Raw genomic sequence first — 23253 nt, forward strand, 5'->3', positions numbered from 1 at the left:
TATTTTTATTTACACAACGGTTAGATCAGAAAAGCCTAACAAATATAACAATTTCAATCAAATTTTTTAATAAGCACGGTGTGCAAATTGACAGATATGTAAAAATATGTAAACATACATATCGCACACTGTCTACAAAAGACAACTCAAAATTTAGTACATTTGAAATTATGCGCTAAAAACGTACACAGAGCTTTTATTTACGTTTTAGCAGAAGCTGGAGAAAGTTTTTGTTATATTTTGTTAAAAAAAAAAAAAACCTATGGCCTTTGCCCATATGATTATCATGTGCTAAGAATTTACCGTTATAGAAAAGTGCGCGTAATTTTAGTCAGATTTCAATAATTTTCAAGGTTTTGCCTTTATGTGGCAAGCACAATAATCATACCGAGATTGATACAAATTGATCGAACGGTTACCGGTGCTCATAAGCGGGCGGGGACACGCCCATTTTCCAAAATTTTATTATAAGCATATTTTTTGCTAAATAATTATTGCAAACATTTGCTTCAGTTGTTGCTGATTTATCGAAGTTTCGTATTTCCCCAAATTACCGTTATATGGGATATGGGCGTGATTATTGTTAGATTTTTTCAATTTTCTCCCGTTTGGTACGTTTTGTCAAGACCAACAACCGCACCAAGTTTGGGAGAAATTGGTGGAGCGGTTCCCAAAATATACACATGTAATCATAAGTAGGCGTGGCTGCGCCCATTTTCAAAAATTTATAATACACTTATTTCTCGCCTAAAAATGACTGTAAATATCAATTTTTAGTGAATAAGCTTCAGCAGTTACTAAAATATTGCAATTTTCGTATTTCTGAAAACAGCCGTTATATTGGAGGTAGGCGTGGTTATCGTCCGATTTTGCCCATTTTCAATACTAACCGTCCTACGCTGAAAAGAAGTACACACACCAAGTTTCGTTAAGATATCTCAATTTTTACTCGAGTTATCGTGTGCACAGACGGACAGACAGTCACGGCTTAATCGATTTCTTTTTTCATTCTGATCATTTATGTATACATTTGTCTAAATCTACTTATCTCGAACCGTTTTGCCTGTTACAAACAACCGTTATGTGAACAAAGTTATAATACCCTTATACTCGGGTATAAAAAGGGAACATTTCATTTAGATAAGCAGGCCAAAAGCACATCTGTACTTTTGTTTTTGTCAAACACCAGCATAGGAAGTGCGCGCTCACACATGTTCATATCACGGTTGGCATTTGCAATTTATTTTTCGGAGCAAAAATGGACCATGTAAAAAATTTACCAATTTTTATAACATCGGGAAATTGAGTGGAGTTTATTTCTCTTCATCAAGAAAATGTGCCAATTCAATTTTTATAACGATTTTTTTATATTGCATCCAAAGTGCATTATAATTTTATATTATTAACAGTATATTATTTAAAGCTTTAAATCATAATTTGTTTCTTAATTTCGTTTTTGTTAATGCTAAATCAAACAAGTAAGAAAGTCTGAGTTCGGGCGGAGCCGAACATTAAATACCCGGCGCAAGTATTAAATATATGTTTTTTCACCTTTCCGAAACCTACCGCTAGATGGTAAGCCGGGGTGTATCAATTTTGAGTAAATTAGCGTCCTTAAATTTCGAATATTGCAGTTTCAAGCATTTCTGAAATTTACCGTTATATGAAAAGCGGTCGTAATTTTAGTCCGATTTCAATAATTTTCAACGTTTTGCTTTTATGTGGCAAGCACAGTTTGGTACAAATTGGTAGAACGGTTACCGATATACATATATGTAAGTGGGCGGTGCCACGCCCATTTTCCAAAACTTTATCATAACCTCCTCTAAATTACCGTTATATGGGACGTGGGCGTCGTTATTCTCCGATTTAAAATATATTCGGCCATTTCGTATATTATATCAAGGCCAACAACTGTGCCGAATTTGAAAGAAATTGATGCAGCGGTTTTCCAAAAATTTACAATATTCTTGTTTTTTGTCTAAAACTTATTGTAAATATCAATTTTGAGTGAATATTCTTCGGTAGTTACTAAAATATCGCCGTTTTCGTATTTCTGAAAATTACCGTTATATGGGAGGTAGGCGTGGTTATTGTCCGATTTTGCCCATTTTCAATACCATCCGTCCTACACCCGAAAGAAGTACACGTACCAAATTTCGTTAAGATATCCTAATTTTTACTCGAGTTATCGTGTGCACAGACGGACGGACGGACGGACAGACAGTCACCGCTTAATCGATTTCTCTTTTCATCCTGATCATTTATGTATACATTTGTCTATATCTATCTCGATTCGTTTTGCCTGTTACAAACAACCGTTATGTGAACAAAGTTATAATACCCTTGTGCACAGGTGCGCTCGGGTATAAAAATTTGCGCTCAGCTGCTGCGCAACTGTGAGGCAGACTAAACATGTTATGAACTAAATTACACAATTCTCCAAATGCCGCTTCACCCAATCCGTTTTTAATCAAACTTACTTGATCCCAAAAACGTTCTACATTTGTACAGTTTTTGAAGTTACCTTCACTCAGCCTCAATAGGCGAAATTGAAATTCAATTGCCTGCATCATTTATCAGTGCAGTGTCGAATAGCGGCAAAATTGATATATTAGTATCAGAAAAAACTTTATGTGGTGTAATAATTTCAAGATGTTTAATATCTTTTCGATTGAAATCGAATATTATTTTCATGTGTTAATCGCTATGATTAAAGTTTTGCTACCTTTCCATATTTTTGCCAGCCACTTTAATATTGGTCACCGATTAATTGAAATTAGCAAGAAACCGCGACATTTTTTGAAGCGTGCTTTGACAGATGATTAGCCACGATATATTTGAAGATCAGTCGCACTTTAAGCAGGTGTTGCCAATCGGACCAATGGACCAAACGAAAAGAAATGGGCCACATTTGGTCCGTTTGGACCAAAACAGCAACCGTGGTACATATCGTCCTTTAAAGTACAAAACCGCGTATCGGCATTCTGCTAAACCGCGTAACTGACATTTGCTGCTAAAAATTGAGTTTGCTCACACAAGCTCGAGCCCTATCCATTCGTCCTGAAATATTATAGCCAGAAATACGATTTCTATATAAAAAAAGAACCATTTTGAAATAAGAGTGTTTACTCTCTAAAAAATATTAATGCTACCTCACATACACGGTTTTGCATTTTGTTGATACACGGTTTTTGTACGTTAAACGACGATATGTATGGATGTACATTTGGGTATGTACTTATGTCTAGGTGCATTTTTTTGTAAGCGAGCGACAAAAGAACGCTCAACTTGGATAAAATTTCTTTTAAGCTCCTTAAGCAACTCTGTTGGTAGCTGACAAAAAACATGTGATTAGTTTAACAGGATTTAGATTTAAAAACCAATTTATATGAATAATTATGCAGGGTATTTGCGTAATATAAGTCACGTATATAAGGAAACAAAAATTTTCCTGCACTTTCCCATTAACAATTCACAATAGAGCAGCTTTTTCACTAAACACCAACACTATCCTTCAGGTCGCGTATTTTTAAACCGACCTGGTTGAACCCGGAGAAATAGCCGAGTTTGTTTTGTAGCTTTGCGTGTATTTCGCCATTTAAGCGAGTGTTTTTTTGTAGCTCGGTTGCAAAAGAATGCACCTTATGTATGTATATAAAGCAAGAATTCGCATAAATTTCGTTGATTAGCTGCCGCCGCTTATTCCACTGTGTGATGCGCGCATCTTTCTTCTACTTCAATTTGGTTCTGCTTAAGTTTGGTTCTACCTCAGTTTTGTTATGTTTTTTTTTTGCTTATCGTGCAACATTCATTCGTATGACAAAACCTTTCCTCAGTGTAGCAGCTGATTTTTTATGCGAGTGAAAGAGATGGGAGGGGAGGGGAGAGAGGGAGGATGGTTCCGTGCGCAGAAGTGGAAAACTTTTGACTGCCATTCACCTGGGAGTGGCCAGAAGCGATTCTTGTGCGTACGGTTCAAATCGCAGCTCACAACGTCCGGATATTTATATCCACGTATCCTCTGGGTAGCAACCAAACACCCGTTTGGGAGCGAGCTAAAGTGAGAAGGCGTAAAACTTCGCGTGCGCTGGGTTTGGGTCCCGCCACGTTAAAACCCCGCCCAATGAAAAATTCCAACAAGCCTCGGATGAGACCCCCTTTTTCTGATGACGACCACGGCAAACGTATAAAGGACTATGATTTAAGGGTATGCACCTGGAATATCCGGACCCTTAATGGGGAAGGTGCCTCTGCCCGGCTGGTTGATGTCCTCGGGAAGACAAAGGCTGACATCACCGCCATCCAAGAAATGCGATGGACGGGGCAAGGTAAAGTAAGCGTGAAGCCTTGCGACGTCTACTACAGTTGCCACGTAAAGGAGCACAAATTCGGTGTTGGATTCGTGGTAGGAGAGAGACTCCGTCGCCGAGTACTGGCGTTCACCCCGGTGGACGAACGTCTAGCCACAATCCGCATCAAAGCTAGATTCTTCAACATCTCGCTCATCTGCGCCCATGCCCCGACGGAAGAGAAGGATGAGGCGTCCAAGGATCTCTTCTATGAGCGCTTGGAACGTACATATGAGCGCTGCCCCCGACACGATGTCAAAATCGTGCTTGGCGATTTTAATGCCAAGGTGGGCAAGGAAGGGATCTTTGGCGCCACTGTCGGAAAATTCAGCGTCCACGACGAAACGTCCGATAACGGACTGAGGCTGATCGACTTCGCCGGGGCCCGAAATATGGTAATATGTAGTACTAGGTTCCAGCATAAGAACATCCACCAAGCTACATGGCTGTCTCCAGATCGAAAAACGAGAAACCAAATCGATCATGTTGTGATAGACGGAAGGCATGCTTCAAGCGTTTTGGACGTACGTACACTCCGAGGGCCAAACATCGACTCGGATCACTATCTTGTTGTAGCCAAGATACGCACCCGCCTCTGTGCAGCAAAAAATGTGCGCCCAACAATGCAAGGAAAGCTTAACGTCGAAAAGCTGCAATCACAACAGACGGCCAATTTATTCGCCACTCGACTCACACACCTGCTCTCTGAGAGCACTCTTCAACAATCCGACGTACGCGAGCAGTGGAACCACATTTCCCGATCATTAAGTACCGCCGCCGAAGAAGTAGTTGGATTTCAGCGAGCCCGAAAGAACAACTGGTACGATGAGGAATGTCAAGAAGCCGCAGAGAAAAAAGATGCCGCCTACAGGGCCACGCTGCGATCGGGCGCAACGCGAGCCATGTGGGACCGTTATAGGGAACTGAAGAAGGAAGCGAGACGTATTTGCCGCAATAAGAAGAGAGAGGCCGAAATACGTGAGTGCGAAGAGCTTGAGATGCTGGCCGACAGGAAGAACGCCCGAAAATTCTACCAGAGGGTTAGGCGACTTACGGAAGGTTTCAAGACCAGGGCGAACTCCTGTAAGAACAACAATGGCGACCTAGTGACCGATGTCCAGAATATACTTAAATTGTGGAGGGAACACTTTTATAACCTACTGAATGGTAGCAGCGCTGAAAGTATTGAGGAAGACGAACCCGAGTCCCCAGTCGATGATGATGGAGTAGCTGTCCCACCGCCTGACTATGACGAGGTACGAATAGCGATTACGCGGCTGAAAAACAACAAAGCTGCTGGAGCTGACGGCCTGCCAGCCGAGCTATTCAAGTACGGCGGCGAGGAGCTGATGAGGTGCATGCATCAGCTCGTATGCAGAATATGGTCAGATGAACGCATGCCCGACGACTGGAATTTAAGTGTGCTCTGCCCAATCCACAAGAAAGGCGACCCCGCCATACGCGCCAACTACCGCGGAATTAGCCTTCTAAGCATAGGTTACAAGGTCTTATCGAGCGTATTGTGCGAAAGACTGAAGCCCACCGTCAACGAGCTGATTGGACCTTATCAGTGTGGCTTTAGGCCGGGAAAATCCACCATAGATCAGGTATTCACAATACGCCAAATCTTGGAAAAGACCCGCGAGAATAGGATCGACACACACCATCTATTTGTCGATTTCAAAGCCGCTTTCGACAGCACGAAGAGAAGTTGCCTTTATGCCGCGATGTCTGAATTTGGTATCCCCGCGAAACTAATACGGCTGTGTAAAATGACGTTGAGCAATACCACCAGCTCCGTCAGAATAGGGAAGTACCTCTCCGAGCCGTTTGATACCAAACGAGGTTTCAGACAAGGGGACTCCCTTTCGTGTGATTTCTTTAATCTTATGTTGGAGAAGATAATAAGAGCCGCAGAACTGAACCGCTCAGGCACAATACTTTATAAGAGCGTACAATTGCTGGCGTATGCCGACGACATCGATATTATCGGTAAAAACAAGAGCTACGTCTGTTCTGCCTTCTCGGGATTGGATAGAGAAGCAAAGCGAATGGGTCTGGTGGTGAACGAGGACAAAACGAAGTATCTCCTGTCAGCACACAAACAGTCAGAGCATACGCGTCTTGGCACCCACGTCACTGTTGACAGTTACAAGTTTAAAAAAGTAGACGACTTCGTTTATTTGGGAACCAGCATTAACACCAATAATAATGTCAGCCTTGAAATCCAACGGAGAATCACTCTTGCCAACAAGTGCTACTTTGGGCTGAGTAGGCAATTGAGAAGTAAAGTCCTCTCTCGTCGTACAAAGATCACACTCTATAAGTCACTCATCATGCCTGTGCTGGTGTATGGCGCGGAAGCATGGACAATGAAAGCATCTGATGAGGCGGCTCTTGGAGTTTTCGAGAGAAAGATTCTGCGAAAGATTTACGGACCTTTACGCGTTGGTGATGGCGAATATCGCAGACGATTTAACGATGAGCTGTATGAGCTTTACAACGATATAGACATAGTGCAGCGAATTAAAATTCAGCGGCTCCGCTGGCTTGGCCATGTCGTTCGGATGGACAGAAACGCTCCTGCTCTGAAAATATTCAACGCGGGCCGCGATGCTGGTAACAGAGGAAGAGGAAGGCCTCCTCTGCGTTGGAAAGACCAGGTGGAGAAGGACTTGGCTTCACTTGGCATTTACAATTGGCGTCAGTTAGCACAGAAGAGAAATGACTGGCGTGCTGTTTTGGACTCGGCCAAAATCGCTTAGGCGGTTACAGCGCCAAATAAGAAGAAGAAGAAGAAAGAGATAAAATGACAGCTGATGGCTTGCAAGCCATTTATGCAGTGCTTGTGCAGCTCTCTAGTACATACATATAACTGAAACGTCAAAAATTACTTAGACTAAATAAAAGTAAGATCAGATAAGTAACAAAGATAGTAGTATTTTTGATCGAAAAAATAAAAAAGTAATTTTAAGCAAATAAAACCGACTTAAAAAATATATATATATATATCTTTATATCTCATGATTGAATGATCGGATTTAAACCAAATTAGTATGGGACCACTTCTGAGATATACTAGCCAGAAATGCGATTGCTTTATAAAAAAGATAACCATTTTGAAATATGAGTGTTTTTAGATCTAGAAAATAATTTCTATAACTTCACATACGCGGTTTTGCATTTTGTTGATAGGCGGTTTTGCACTTTAAACGACGATATGTATGTATATCTTTAAAGAAGAGACCATAACGATTATAAGAAATAAAATTTAATATTGCTCTATAATTATTACTGAACACTGGAAAAGTTGTTTTCGTCTCGCGGGACGTTTATTTCAAGATGAATATAATTTACGTCTTCTCATAATAATTATATGCTCATTATATTTTTTTCGTCTCTCGGGACTTTTATTTCAAGACGAATATGATTTACGTCTTCTCATAAAAATCATTTGGGACTTTTATTCAATTAAAACTTTTATATCGAATTCGGAGATTTAGGGCCGTTAACTTATCTATTTTCAACAGGGATGGTAATCATTATAAGTTAAAAAATATTAATCAACATTTAATTATTATTATCCGATTTTTATTTTTTTAATCACAAATAATAATTATTTATTGATTTTTACTTTTTTGCTAGAATGTAATTATTATTACATAATTTATATTTGTTTGCTCAATAATAATGATAACTTCTTGATTTCTATGGTTTTGATCGGGAATAATGATTATGTTGCGATTTTTATTTTTACACTCAAGGATAATACTCAGCTTCTGAGTTTTATATTTTCGCTTGAGCATAAGGACTACTTTTGATTTTTATTATTTTTTTTTTGCTCAGGTATAATGAATATCTGCGATTTTTATTTTTTCCGCTCAGGAATAATAATTGACACCTGATTCTTATTTTCTTTCGCCAAACATAAAACTCAAAATCTTATAAAACCAAGACCATATGACTGTTGACGTGAAATTTTATAAGAGCACACCTTTTATCTTGTGTTATCTTCCTATAAAAACGAAACGTTTGAAATTATAAACTTATAGGTGGAAAATTTGTATGGAAATGAAACAAGATCATCATGCCATGTGCATGTGTCATATCTACATAGGCATGTACATACTCATGCACGTTGCACCAACTAGATTAAAAATTTGATTTTTTCTTACTTTCGTAATTATATTTCGTTGAGATTGGAAAAGAAATGTGTGTGTGAGTTTAACTTCAAAATCAAATTGGTTTGGAAAAGGAATTTATGTATATACCTTTAAAATGATGTATTGCAATATATTGTCAGATTTAGCTTGTTGGTACTTGGTTTTCATCAGATAAAATTTAAAACCCCCTATTTTTATACCCGAGCGCTCTTGTGTGCAAGGGTATTATAACGCACAACGCTTATTTGTCACAGCCTAAAAGAATAGAGATAGATATAGACAAATGTATACATACATAAATGCTCAGATTGTAAAGAGAAGTCCATTAAGGCATGTCTGTCTGTCTGTACGTCCTTCCGTCCGTCCGTCCACCCGAAAACACGATAACTCGAGCCAAAATTGAGATATCTCAACGATGGTAAGTAGGTTGCCTTTTATCCGAGGTAGGTTGGTGTTGAAAATGAGCGAAATCGGATTGTTGTTGTTGTTGTTGTTGTTGTATCGGCTACAACAACCCTGCCCAGATCGGTTGATATCTCAGTCGATGTCGTCAAGTTCCGCTAACGGCAGACCTAGGAAGCGTGCAGCCTCTATCGGGTCCGTCCACAAGGACAAAGCCGTTAGGGTTGTCGGGTTTTGCGGGCATGCGAAGAGATGTTTCGAGTCATGTGGGGTCTCTCCGCATGCCGGACACTCATTTGGCATATCCTCATTCAATCTACTTAGGTATGAGTTTAACCTGCTGCAGTAGCCAGAGCGAAGTTGGGCTATTGTTGTTCGTGTCGCCCGAGGCAGATGAAGCTCCGTCTCGTCTATCTCCGGTGGTGGTGTGCCTAGAACGGCATTCACAGGTCTAGAGTCTACATAACTTGAGATTGACTCCCTGTAAATGCCGTTCAGGGCCAGTCGAAAAGCTGACGGGTCCAGAGGCTGCTTGACGAACCTGTGGACTTCGTCCGTCAGTTCATATACATGCCTCCTGACGTGCCTAGGCGAGGGCTCCTCCCAACCAGAAACTGCTTGCAGAGCATTATGTTATGCTCCTTAATTGGGAGCATTTTCGCCTCGTCATGGAGGTGGTGCTCAGGTGACATCAGGAGGCATCCGGTCGCTGTCCTGAGTGCGGTGTTCTGTCTGTCTGTAGCTTCATTCACTGCGTCCTACTAGTCCCCGGCACCCACACTGCTGCTGCGTAGTTTAAAACCGAGAAAAAAGCGAGAAAGCTCAAAGAGATACCCGTTTACTTTCGAACACAAGTCATGAACTCCATTCCCAGTCGCAATGATCGAGCAATCGTCGGCGTAAGAGACAATCGAGACTCCCTCTGGTGGTTATTATACAAAGACGAAAACAATTTATCTTCATACAAGGCGACGTTTTTGATCCTAAATATTAGAGTAATAATTATTTTCGGTCTCTGCATTAAAGTTTTAAAATGCTGTTAAACTTATTTCGCTAGCTGTTCTCGTTATTGAGATATGTATTAGATTTTGTCACGAAAAAAGTTTAATTACCACACTGCGTGCCGCTAGGGTTACGTCGAGCGTCGTCGGATGCGTGGACGGCTGCTGTTAGGCTACTATTGGCGACGGAGCTGAGTGTTGTGTGGCGGCTGAGCAGCAGACTGTAGTGAAATCAGTACTCCACTCCTGATGGTGCGTAAGGCCTGTGCAAACGCAGCAGAACCATCTTTGCTGAGTGGATGTCCTGCGTTGCTTGGTAGGAGTTTGTCCACTGGTTTATGGTTTGGCGAGTGTTTATTTATTTATTTATTGCGGTCATATAACCTATATATACACGTATATACAGTGACTCAAACAAATGACCATGTGTTGATTTTCTTCAAATATTCGTAATGTTTTTCGAGCTAAATTTTTTTATTATTTTATAAATATATCGTCTAAGCTTTAACCAAAACCGTGTAAATCACAGTTTCAAACTTTATACACAAATTAGGAAAATCCCACAATTTTCATTAAAATTTTAACTTTTGTTTAAGTTTTTGTAAATTGCGCTTGTTATATTAAAAAATCCGAAAAAGTAGCCTCAAAAAAAATTTTCAAAAATCGCGATTTTTAGCCGTTTGAAACTTGCACTTCATTATACAATTTTGCTATGGGCTATAAAACTGCGTACCCATAAATTTTCTAAAAATTCAGAATAAAAAGTTGAAATTTTGATGAAAATTTGTTGAAATTTCTTAAATTTTGAATCAAGTTTGAAACTGTGATTTACACGGTTTTGGTTAAAGCTTAGACGCACACATATGTATTGCATAATTAACACGTATACATTAAAAGTAAAGTTAAAGCTTCATGTTAGATAATCTTTTACAATTTTTCTTCTAAGTTACAAGATGGTTTATGTATGTATAAATAACCAAGAATAGCATATTTTGGATGCTGTTGAAATGGAAGATATTCCAAGAAGCCCCATACTTATATCACGTGAAGGACATGCGATCCACGAGTGTAATTTCCTTAGCCGCAACCCCTGGGCGAGTAGAAAGGGCTAGTTTCCATGCCTAAACTGTCTATTTGACTCATTATGGGCAGGCGATCTGAATGGACGAGAGCCAGAGCCATACTGCTATAACGGATAGAAAGACAAGTTTCAAAGCCGAACCTTTCTATAAATAGCCAATGTTCTGCAGCGATTAAGTAGCAAACTCTTTTCACAATTTTTTATTTGAGTTGACAGTTCATAGAAACATTTGAATATTTTAAAAATATATTTTTTCGATTGTGTGGGGTGACGGATTTGTTGTTTGTTGTTGCAACAAAGATGCCCTGAGGCCAGAACATGCCTTTAAGTGGCACCGATTATTGCAGCTGTTGCAACGGACTGTGTTCAAGGAACGGTGTCTGTTTCGGCCGCAAACACGGGTCTGAAGTTTTGTTCTATGCCACTGTACGGAGCAGACCGGAGACCGGTTAGGGTTGCTGCTGTAGTGATGGTCCTTGGTCGGATTTTGTGCTCCGAGTCAATCCGGTGAGCATAGAACCGATCATCATCGGGATTCCGTTCATAGGTTTTAGTTTTCAAATTTTCTATTTGTTATTTGCCTAAATATGCAATCTCTATGGTAAAACTGCTACAGTTTTTCTGTTTGATGGCAAGAAACCCTAAAACAAGATTCTTAAAAATACCCTCAAAAAGAGGCGGGGGGGTGCAATCTCGTACGATATACGTAGCTCAATACCATTACTGTACTTAGGAGCACTAAAAAATGGATTTTTTTAATTACATATGGTATACTGTGGCACAAGACTATACAGCATATGGCGGAATTATTAGCATGCTACAAAGTGCTTCCCTTCCATATAAAATGTGAATTATAAAATTAGAATTATGAACGGATTTAAATGAAAATTCGCTTCCTAGTAAAATTGAGGACGTTAAATTCAAAAAAGGAATTGGTTTTTGGATAATTTTCATGCTTTCACTGTAAATGCGGCTTGAAGTTGAAAATTTGGGTTCTTGTGGCATTTACATAGGTATGTACATATAGTTCGTTCTATTTTCAAAAGTGAGGTGTCAAATGACAGCGCTTGGCCTGTAGCTGTGCATTATGTTTTTTTTTTTTAAAGGGTTGCCAGCTGTTACAAATTTTATTAAAATTATTAAATAAGTTAAATCAGTTAGAAATGACAATATGGGTATCAATTTAACTAGTTTTGAAAATACTTTACCTCTAAATGGCACGTTGAAGGGTTGCCACATGTTTAAAAAATCAAATTCACCTTAATTAAGGGAATAAGGTAACTGAAATATGTATATCAATATGAGTATCAGACAAATGGAAAATCTGACATAGTTAGCAAGAAATAAGTGGAGAGTAAAAATATTTCTAAGTGAATTTAAGAGTACAGTAATTTAAAAGGAATGTAATCAGATCAAATTACTGATTGACAATGTATGTATTTGTAATAAAACAACAAATACGATGGCTTAATCCTATGTTTTGACATAATTATTATTTTATTTTAACTAAATTCGACTTTACAAACAGGTGGCAACCCTATTCGTTTTATTGTTAAGCTAAAGCCTTCTTAAACCACTTTCGTATGGATGGTGATATCTATTTCAATTACCTAATTCCTTTAATTCAAGTGGAATTGGTTTTTTAAACCGGTGGCAACTCTCTACATGTAGCTAATACACATTTCGATTGATACCCATCTTTTAACAATTTATTTAACTTATAAAAAAAGTTTTATCTAGTTTTTTAACAATCTAATTTTTTAACAGGTGGCAACTCTTTAAAAAAAAATAAACCTTCTATTGTCCACAGGTCACGCTTTTTAATCTGACACTTCCTTTTTGAGAATGGAATGAATCGTGCAGATCTCAAGGCACTGACAAAAAATTAAAAACGTATTTTATGCATTAGCGAAAAACGCATTACTTCAGAAAGTGCGAAAAATGAGCAGGTTTATATTTCTTCTTATGAAAGCTAAAAGCCAGTACTATTTAATAAAATAATAAAAAATAACCTATTTTTACATATATTTTTTATTCATTCCATTAAAATTTAGCATTTTTTGAAATTTTGTTTAAAAAATTTGTTTTTTTGGAACACCGCAGGGGCACCCTGTGTTTAATTTTATTCCAAAATTTTAATTCCCCTAATTCTCTACTATCTATATGGAAACATGAAACGTCAAACCAACATTTTATTTCAAAGAATATATTTTTGACATTTTTTTTTGTGAAGAGCTTACGCATGGCTATGCTCTTCTTAAAATTCTTAGTATAAAATTTGTCAACTTTAGCGGCTTCCTGGCGGCATATAATTAATTTTTTGGGGAAATGTCTGTTTAATTCTGTTTACTGGATAAATTGTCTTTACAAAAATACCAAGCAAGTTCACATTGCAGATAACGAATTTTTCGATTTTTGCCCACTTAGGCAGCACTGTGCGCTATGAGCAAACATGCCATACGGGCAGAAGCAGTATGCCGGGGCGATGTGATGCGTTGAAAATTAACTTGTTATTTTACACAGCGGGCCCTAACCGCCAAAAAGATGTAAGGGACTTTTTTTCAAAATTTTATTTTTAATGCAGATGCTCCATGAACATTTCTGCATCAAAAAGGAAATTTTGAAAAGAGTGTCGCTTACATCTTTTTGGAGGTTAGGGCTCGATAGAGTCCTGCAAAGCAAATAATTCAACTCGTTAATTGTTACCCCACACTATACAATTTAAAGTATTCATAATAAAAAGATTGCCATAAGAAAGATGAGGCACCGCAGTATATCGTATCGCAAACGTTTGAGCATGATAAAAACATTACAATGTAAAACCGATGAGAGACAGACTGACGTTTGCAAACAATATAATCATCCGCAAATATATTCTGAGCGTTCAGAATATATGAGTCCGAAAGGAGTCCTAGATAGGTAAGAAATATGAGTTTCAAAAACAAAAAATGGTTTACTCTTATATGAATCTTCTGGGATTCATATATGATCCAAGTTATGAGCCAGCTCCTTGTTCCAATATAAAAACCAAAAAGATTTGAAATTTATATCTAAACTTGTTTATACAGAAATTGAAAACAATTAGAAAACAAAAAAATTAACACAATTTAGCTGCAGCTGCTGCTACTGAATGCATGTTGGAATGTGTATATGCACGTAAGTATGTATGTACATATGTTATTTGAAAGGAATTTTTGCTAAATGCCTTTGCAAATACAGTGCCTCCAAAAGAGTCTGAAATGATTCATATATGAGCCCAAAAATTGTTTTAAAAGAGTCCAAAATGAGCCATATATGAGGCCAATAAGGGTCCAATATGACTCTTATTGAGGCTCAGTTGATGTATGATTTTAAGCTCATATATGTCGACCTTCGGACTAAGGGAAACACCCTCATATCGGACTCTTAAATGAGCTCATTATGAGCGTGATGGCTCCGAAATAGGACTCCTTAAAGACTCATTGATGACTCCAAATGTTTGCAGGGTTAAGAGAAACTCAAACTCACATACATACATACAGTATCTATATATCTATATCTATAGCACGCCATTTCGAAGTTATAATGTGTGCAACTTATGTTTATTTGTTTATTTTTGAGAATTTTCAATTAAAATACAGTTCTTTCTCTAACAAACCCCATATAAACCCAAGTTTAACAATTTGTAGAAAACTTCAAAAAAGTGCAACAAATTTTCACCTAAGTTTCAAACTTTTTTCTCGGAAGTGTTAGAATTTTTTTGAGTACACATTTTTTTGCCTTTGCAATTTTAGTCTGATAATGTGCTGTAGGGATTTTGCTTTTTTGAGAGTTTTTATGACTTTTTTTCAGTGTGTTAGAGACAATGTTCTGATAAATAATTTGTCTTTGTATTTTTACATAATTCGGGTATTCATTGTGGTTTTTTACTTGATAAACACAGATAAAATTTTATTTATTTCATTAATGTTCAGTTTTACATGGAATAATAAGTGTTGAAATGAAGAAATAATTTTTTGTTTGTTTTTTTGCTTAATATTGCCTCACTGAATTTTTTATGCGGGTTTTTAGAATTTTTAATGCGGAGTTTCTGAATTTATGTGGTTTTTGAAAATGCTGGAACGCATTCCCTGTTTTTATATGAAAGTAAAGAACTTTTTTATGCGGATTTTTTTTTAAACGGCTTTCTGACGAACGCATGTACCGCATAAAAAGAGCCCTAAGTGTATTTAAATTTCCATTGGAGATAACTACTGATATTTTACTAATAAAATCTTAAACGTTACAGTTCACCAATTAACTCGGATAAAGTCCAGAGTTGTTAGTTTTCAACCTCTCAAACCTGTTTAACTAATTAAACGTGCGATAATGATGAATTTATTGGGGCGTCCCGACATCGAAGCTGGCGAAGTGTTTGTGAACTTTAATCAAAATGTCACGTAAGTACTTGAATTACTAAGTCTCAAAAGAAGATAAAGACTAATTAAATCATAAATTGTCGACCCAATTAGATCTTTGGCGGTAGCTACAAAGTCCGGCTATAGTTTATACAGTCTTAGCTCGGTTGATTTAACTTTGGATAAATTGTACAGTTGCCAAACGGATGAGATATTTCTTATCGAACGTCTTTTCGAAAGCTCTTTGGTTGCGATTGTCTCTCAACGTTCACCGAGAAAATTAAAGGTAAATGAAAGTCCTCTTAATTATGTATTTTTATTTTTATTCAATCACTCTTCTTAAAATTTTAGGTCTGCCACTTTAAGAAACAGAGTGAAATTTGCAATTATTCATATTCAAACACTATATTAGCTGTTAAATTGAACCGTGAACGTCTGATTGTCTGCTTAGAAGAGAGTCTTTATATTCACAATATCCAGGACATGAAAGTTGTTCATACAATACGTGATACTCCATGTAATGCAAATGGTCTCTGTGCGCTTTCTTCCTCATCCGAGCACTGCTATTTAGCATATCCAGGAAGGTATACGTCTGGCGAAGTTCAGATTTTCGATGCTATAAATTTACATGCTAAAACGATGATACCTGCTCACGATTCACCATTAGCAGCACTGGCATTTAGCCCGTCTGGTACTGAAATTGCTACAGCTAGCGAGCGTGGTACTGTAATTCGAGTTTTCTCTTCGCTTGATGGCACCAAATTGTTTGAACTGCGGCGTGGTCTTAAGCGTTGTGTTGCTATTGCTTCGCTTTCATTTAGTACGTGCTCTGGATATTTAGTTTCTAGTTCAAATACCGAAACAATACATATATTTCGTTTGGATCGATCGGCTGCCGAACAGGCCGAATCCAAGCAATCGACCGATGACTGGATGGGGTTCGTTACCTTTTTATTTGGTTCTTCTTTTAGTTTTGAGTGTAACTTCATTTTACCTCCTAATTTTTATTTTCTGTTGTATTTATATTTCTTAAACACACATATTCATCTGTTTTATGTTTCTTTTCTTCCTTCGAATTCGCACAACACCTGTTCTCAACATCCACACCTCCTGTTTTCAACACACCAACCAACAACTCCAATATCAACCATTACATTACATCCTTATTCGCCACCCTCGCCACCTTTCATGTATTGTCATCATTATCCAACCGTTTGACGTCGCTGAACCCCATGTCTACTCTCTCATACTCTCAGTTACTCCCTTTTTAGATATCTCAGCAAAACCGTGACTAGTTATCTACCAACGCAAGTAACGGATGTATTTAGCCAAGGCCGCGCATTTACATCAGTTACATTGCCTGAACCTGGTATTCGGCGTATGTGTGCAATAACAACAATACAAAAGCAATTAAGGTATGTTTTTAGGTGTAAATTATCAATATTATATTCATATAAAATTTAAAAATACAAAACTTATTTGCTTTAAGTTCCGTTAATTTTGCTGATTCGATGCTATGGTACTATTCTCGTTGTAAGCTTATCAGCTTACAAACTCTTTAAACTAGATCTCGTAGTTGATTTTTTGGATGCACACCTTATCATAAGGAATATCCCGATATTGCGTTTGTGCATGGGTTTTGTAACGGTAACTACCTGATAATAATATTGGATTATCTCCTTAAGAAACCAAAATGGCGAACATTTCTTTAGAAATTTTGGCCTATTTTTGAGTCCCAAATACACTCCCAAAGTTAGATCATGAAATTTTTGAGCACCCTCTATATGAACACATTGTAGTTATAAACTTACGTTTTATTAAAAGATTACACTTCTTATTTTAAATACAACGAAAAAACATACTTAACGTTTTCAACATTTATAAGTATTAAAATATTTCATAAAAACTGTTGTAATGCTTTCGTCATTATATGATGTACCTATAGGTATGTATACATACACTGCCGGAACAAAGTATTGTCACAGCAAATTTTTCACAATATATGCAAAAATTTTCATTCTAATATTTTTCCGCTAGTTTTGTATAAAAATATGGTTCATTCTACAACAAAAAACATAAAATTATAATTCCTATACTTTGTGCAAAACTCGCGAAAATTCAGAAATTTTCATGAAAATTTTCAACTTTTTAATCAGATTTTTTAGAATTTTTTTGAGTATGCAGGTTTCTAGGCCAATCAATGTGCAAGTTTTAAGTAGCTAGGAATTGCCGTTGATTTTTGGAATTTCTATTATCTTCCATACAAAATGTTTTTTTCGAAAATACTTTATATGGAGAAAATGCAAAACACCTTCAACAAAAAAAATTCTCAAAAATCAACGCGATTTTTGACTAACTTCGAAATTGCATTTTTTTACTAGAATTTAATGGGCTGCGAGTTTGGCACAAAATTTAGGAATTATATTTTTATGTTTATTTTTGTTGTTGAATGAACCATATTTTTATACAAAATTGGCGGAAAATATTAGAATAAAAAATGTTGCATATATTGAGAAATATTTACTGTGCCAATACATTGTTCCGGCAGTGTACATACATATCAATTTGCGTGTCTGTTGAGGTGTGATAATATATTCACAGCACTCTTGCCGCACGCTTTGCAAAATGCCGTGCCATTTTTATTTTCGAGCCATGCAAATTTCTGCAGCCACTCCACTCTGATTTTTCCGTTTTGTTTCTGATTTTCACTGCACAAAAACAATAAAATTTTGAATAAAGCTCGGGAGTGCCTAAATCTAACATACTTACATTTCAACAATGTTTTCCTCGCCTTCACTTTCCTCCCGCATTTCAACCTCTGCGTCAAAATGAGAGTTGGTAGGCTATGGGTGTTTACCTCTGGAGTTCTGCGGTAACGAAAATGTACCCATTTTAGAATTTATGTAGCATTGTAGCTTTTCATTTTAAATGTAGCACTTTTGCTACAATTGTACACCTTTAAACAATACATTATAGCAGTTGGCGGCATATTAACACACTCAAACGTTTCAATAAGTGAGATTGTGTGCGTAAAATGCACTGTTCAGCTCTCGTTCTTCGTATAGGTGTGAAACACGCATGTGCTCAGAGAGCACTCAGTGAGCTATGGCCTGCCGACCACTGCATTATAGCATAGACAAATGGTAAGTTAAATCCGGATTGGCGCAGTTGGTCTGATCAAAATTATACCCTGATAGACGGCAGTATTGCGGATAAAGGGAGCCGCGACGGCGGGCGTTCGAATTCGAGTGGAGATCGAACCTGGTTCCTACTCAGTTGTAGCATATAGTTCTGACCACTTGGACTTCAAATTCTTTTAATTTTTAACCAACTTCCAAAAAAGGAGGAGGTTATTAGTTCGTGGAATATTTTTATTTTATGTATATTACCGCATAACTTTGGACCACGTCAACCGATGTCGATAATTATTTTTTGCATCGGAAAGGTAGTGTCTCAGAGGTGGTTCCATACTAATCTGGTTTAGATCCGATCATTGGATCATGAAACATATATATATATATATAATATTTTGATGTGTATACATCTTTGGTTTCGGTAGGGGTAAAATTTGAAAATCTGTAACGCATATCCCAGAACAAAATTTCGAAGGGCTTTAGCGTGTGTATTTCAGCATACAATTTTTGGATTTTCATTAGAAGCACCCTGTGTTTGGTTGTGGTTGCATACATTTAGGCATATGCATAGTAAGAGGAAATGCGGTACAGTTGATTATTACTTCCGATTATGCAAACTTCGCACATGCATACTGCTTTGTACCTAGGTATGTACACACATATGTATGAACTCATTTGTTGCAACTGGTTTTGATATTCGTAGATGGTTTTAGGCATAGGTTTAGTGGTCTATTTTGATAAAAAAGCAAGGCGAAAATTAAAAAAAATACTGAAATCATTTTAACTACGACCGTTGATAACTGATGATATATGTAACCGCCAAAATAACGTAAGCGACATTTTTTTTTTTAATTTTCTTTTTGATGCAGAAATGTATCTAGATGCTCTAGGAATATTTCTGCATCAAAAAGAAAATTTTGAAAACAATGTCGCTTACGTTATTTTGGCGGTTAGGGCTCGATATGTATGTTTAATATGAATATGAATGGACAATTTAATATCTCTGATCCAATACTTTTCGCGAAACATCCTGGAAAGAGGTCAAACAGCAAAATCACTCTCCGAAGTGAGAGTAAAAAGTGAGTAACAGCAAAACGTACGCAACTCTCCAAAAATCGCTCTCATTTACATACATATAAAAGATTGCCCACATTTTCGAACTTAACTCCCTAACCTGTAATTAGAAAAAGAGGTTAGCCATACAAAATTATAATTATAAACATATCCCGGATTAAACCGATAACTTTTTGGGGTCCAACCTAGTTTTATCGATTATACTTGCGAAGAGGAGGAGGAATGTCAAATGTAAAAGTAAACAAAAATTGGCGCTAGTAAAGAAAAGAGGTTTGTAAAGGTATTTTTAATAAAATATTCAGTTAAAATATATTTAAATGGCATAATATGTGTTGCAGAAAAAATTGACCACGGTGGCACAGAGAAGAAGTTTAACTTTTCCCCGAGTTGTGTGAATAACAAGCACAACCAATTTGACAGCTAACGAGCTTTGATTGAGATTACATTTATATGTAAACATCATTTTACGCTTTGCAGTTCGCATATGCTTACACATTAAATTTCATGAATACCTAGTACTCACGCTTTCTTTTCGGTTTTTGCTAAAAATTACAAAGAATACAAAAAACATGCAAAACTGGCATGGACATTAGAATGCTGCATAAATTCATTCAAAACGGCTTATGAATTATTCATATACAAAATGAATGAATGATTTTGGCTTAAAATTTTTTTTGAATTGGAGTGAATACCTGTTCTGATATATGTGTCGACATTAGAATATTCAAACAAAGTGAAAATAAATTGAATTGAAATAAATGACAATTTTTTGTATGAATGTCCAAACCAAGGCGAATTTATATAAGGTGGTGTTACTAGCTCTGACTAGCTGATTTTGTGTGTGTGTTTCGCCGCACGGCTTCTGATATCAAATTGAAAAATTTTGTTTGAATTTCTATACACACTCTTCCAGTTTTTGACATATGCATACATATTGCTGAGCTCCTATTACAATACGAACAAACTTTTTTGTAGAAAAAAAACTTTTACCGAAATGAGTTTGAATGATTTTAACGTTTTCCATTCATTCATTCATTCTTCCATTTGAAGGTAGAAAATTTAAAACAAAAGGTATATTCATAACTTACAAAATTCCATACATTGAGTGTTTTGTATGTGAAGTAAAATATTGAAATCTACTGTACTCTTTTTGGCTAGAAGTTTGAATAAATTCATGCAGCCCTCTAATGGACATGTACCTCGTCGTCGACTGCATTAGTCATCATACTGATTCGAATATGTTCTCATTCAATTTCAATTTGATTCCTATATGAATTAGTATGGCGACTGCATTACTGACGAGGAAGTAGATGTCCAGGCTAGTTTTGCATGTTCTCTGTAATCTATGTTTTCATTTATTGCCCCGAAATCAGATCTAAACGATTTAATGTTTTGGGGATTACCTTAAACGCGAAGAGTAGAACACTCGAAAACCTCGAAAGATTTGGAGGCTATTCTTGGGAATGCACCTTTTTGTAGCTTTGTCAGCAATGAGGGAATTCCGAAATTTGGCAGTTCAGTTAGAGTTTCTTTGTATATTACATGGCATTAAAAAGCTGAAGCAAACATAAAAGCAAAACATTCAAAATGCATTGAAAAAGTGAAAAACGTAAATTGCATGAATTGAAAGACCAAAACGCAATACTGAAATTTAGGAACTACTTTTTAAGGGTGTTTCCGCTACTAGTTTTCCTCGAAAGTTTTCGATACATAAATTTTTTGACAGTTGTTTTTCGAGGCTGAAAAAGTTTCGAGGTTTCAAAGTTTTCGAGCTATTTTCGAGTTTAAAGGAATACCCTAATTATTTTGTTCCTCACCGTCTGTAGGAGGACACAAGTCATTAATTTTAAATTAAATTTAGAATTGGAAAAGTCATTTACTTCAATAGTGTCATAATTCAAAAAAACAAAACTCAAGAAATTTACATATCGTTATCTTAATTCACAAAGGCCACAACAACCAACACTTTTTCCGAAACTGTGTTTTTCACAGATTATGGTAAAAAGTATTAAAATACACCTTCAATAAAATTTTTAAAGTGTTATGTCCAAAAACAACGGAGCCACTTTTTAAAAAGCCCTACCTGTTTTTGATACTCCTCTTATAATGTTTTTTGCTTCTCCTGAAAAAAAAAATTGTTGGTTAGGGTCTTTGTGAATTAGGTTAACAATCATGGGCGTAGCCAGGTATGGACGGGGGTGTTCGAGCCTTCCCTGCCCCCCTAACTATCAAGTTTTCTCTATATGTATATATAAAAACTAGTACACTGAAATGCTAGCTTAATGGTACAATAATTATAATTTTATCAGTAATTTAAAACATATGTATGTATTTATATGTTTTTTTCTTTGCTTTCAGGCTTTTAGTGGCTTCACAGGACGGATACTTGTATGTATATTCAATTCCTTCAATTGAGGGCGCTGAATGCCAGCTTATTAAGAAGCATGATATACGACTCGACGACTCCTACGCAATGGATATTAAAGGCAGGCATTCTTAGAACTTACATTCCATTGAGACATTCTGAATATTCATTGCTTGCAGTCACTTGACATCAATTACTGCTCTTGAACTCATATTTTAGTTATTTTCTATAAAGCAATTTGGGGTACTCATGAAAACTCATAAACTCTTCGTAGGTTTGCATTTCTTCTCACCAACATGACTTTTCAAAACTTTGCAAATTTTCTAGTGTGCAACGAAGCGATTTGACAAAAAATCATGATAATGCGTATACATGAATAGAACTTATAGTAGTGGTATTCACCAAATTGAGCAAGCAAAAATGTTATATGGGGCCTTTCTTAGGGTTAATCGTGAACTACTTCGGTCTCTTCGCTAATACGCAAAGTTAAGGACGCAGAACTTGTTGTCTTCTTATGTTTATACTCATAAAGTTACTTCCCCCTGTTAAAACTAATTTGATCTACCACTAACAGATGGAAGGAGATTGTGAATTTCGATAAATTTTCGTTAAAAGTATGTTCGTTCTCCAGTATTGTCGCCTAATTTTATTAAATTTAGGTAGAAAATTATGCAATTTTGCTATACTCGATACCATTGCTTTGGTCAAATATCAATATGGCGGAAACCCAGCAAACATAGTCTCTAACGTTAGAGAAACATTTTGATTTTACATTGGAATATAATCAGGTTAGAGAACTATGTTAGAATTCGATGATTAGAAAAACACTAGACATTTGAAACTAATTAAAATTCAACGTTAGGACACGATTAGATATCTAACCTTTTTCTCGATATCGAGAACTAGTTCCCCTTTTGTAGATAATGCTATAATTCTCAACAGTTTCTCTAATCCTCTTCTAACCTTCTACCTTAGTGAAACATATAAAGATTTCGAATCGTTTTCCAATCGTTTTCTAACTTTAATGTCTGTTGGGAAGAAAATAAAATGATTTTTGTTCAAATTTCTCTCTAGCAAACAGGAAAATACCACCATGGCTACACAAATGGCTAGAACAAAGGGGAAATTTCGTCTTGTTTGTCAAGTTATGTATGGGGAAATAAAAAAGTAGGTTTGCAGATGTACATATCTCTGCTCTTTGTAAATCAAATACAAATTTATTCAACAGACATTTAGGACTATCTAATTAAATGATGATATTTCCGCTTCAAAAGATGATAATATCGCTCTTTTGCCGGAAGAATG

The 23253-nt window shown here is 36.6% G+C and overlaps 1 protein-coding gene across 2 annotated transcripts in view; it reads left to right on the plus strand.

Annotated features, from left to right (window-relative positions):
• LOC118746313 (WD repeat domain phosphoinositide-interacting protein 2-like) overlaps nt 1–23253 on the plus strand; it is a 32935-nt gene that overhangs the window by 6866 nt on the left and 2816 nt on the right. The window contains exons 2-6 of one of the 2 annotated variants that reach the window (XM_036480163.1): nt 15267–15417; nt 15490–15661; nt 15727–16313; nt 16632–16790; nt 21942–22069. In XM_036480163.1, the coding sequence (XP_036336056.1) occupies nt 15347–15417; nt 15490–15661; nt 15727–16313; nt 16632–16790; nt 21942–22069 (1117 nt within the window). In that variant the 5' untranslated portion in view covers nt 15267–15346. The remainder of the gene's footprint in view (nt 1–15266; nt 15418–15489; nt 15662–15726; nt 16314–16631; nt 16791–21941; nt 22070–23253) is intronic. The other variant, XM_036480164.1, reaches the window with a different exon arrangement.

Source organism: Rhagoletis pomonella, unplaced genomic scaffold (assembly GCF_013731165.1).
Source record: "Rhagoletis pomonella isolate Grant_MI unplaced genomic scaffold, Rhpom_1.0 Rhpom_scaffold_00010, whole genome shotgun sequence".
Classification (NCBI taxonomy): domain Eukaryota; kingdom Metazoa; phylum Arthropoda; class Insecta; order Diptera; family Tephritidae; genus Rhagoletis; species Rhagoletis pomonella.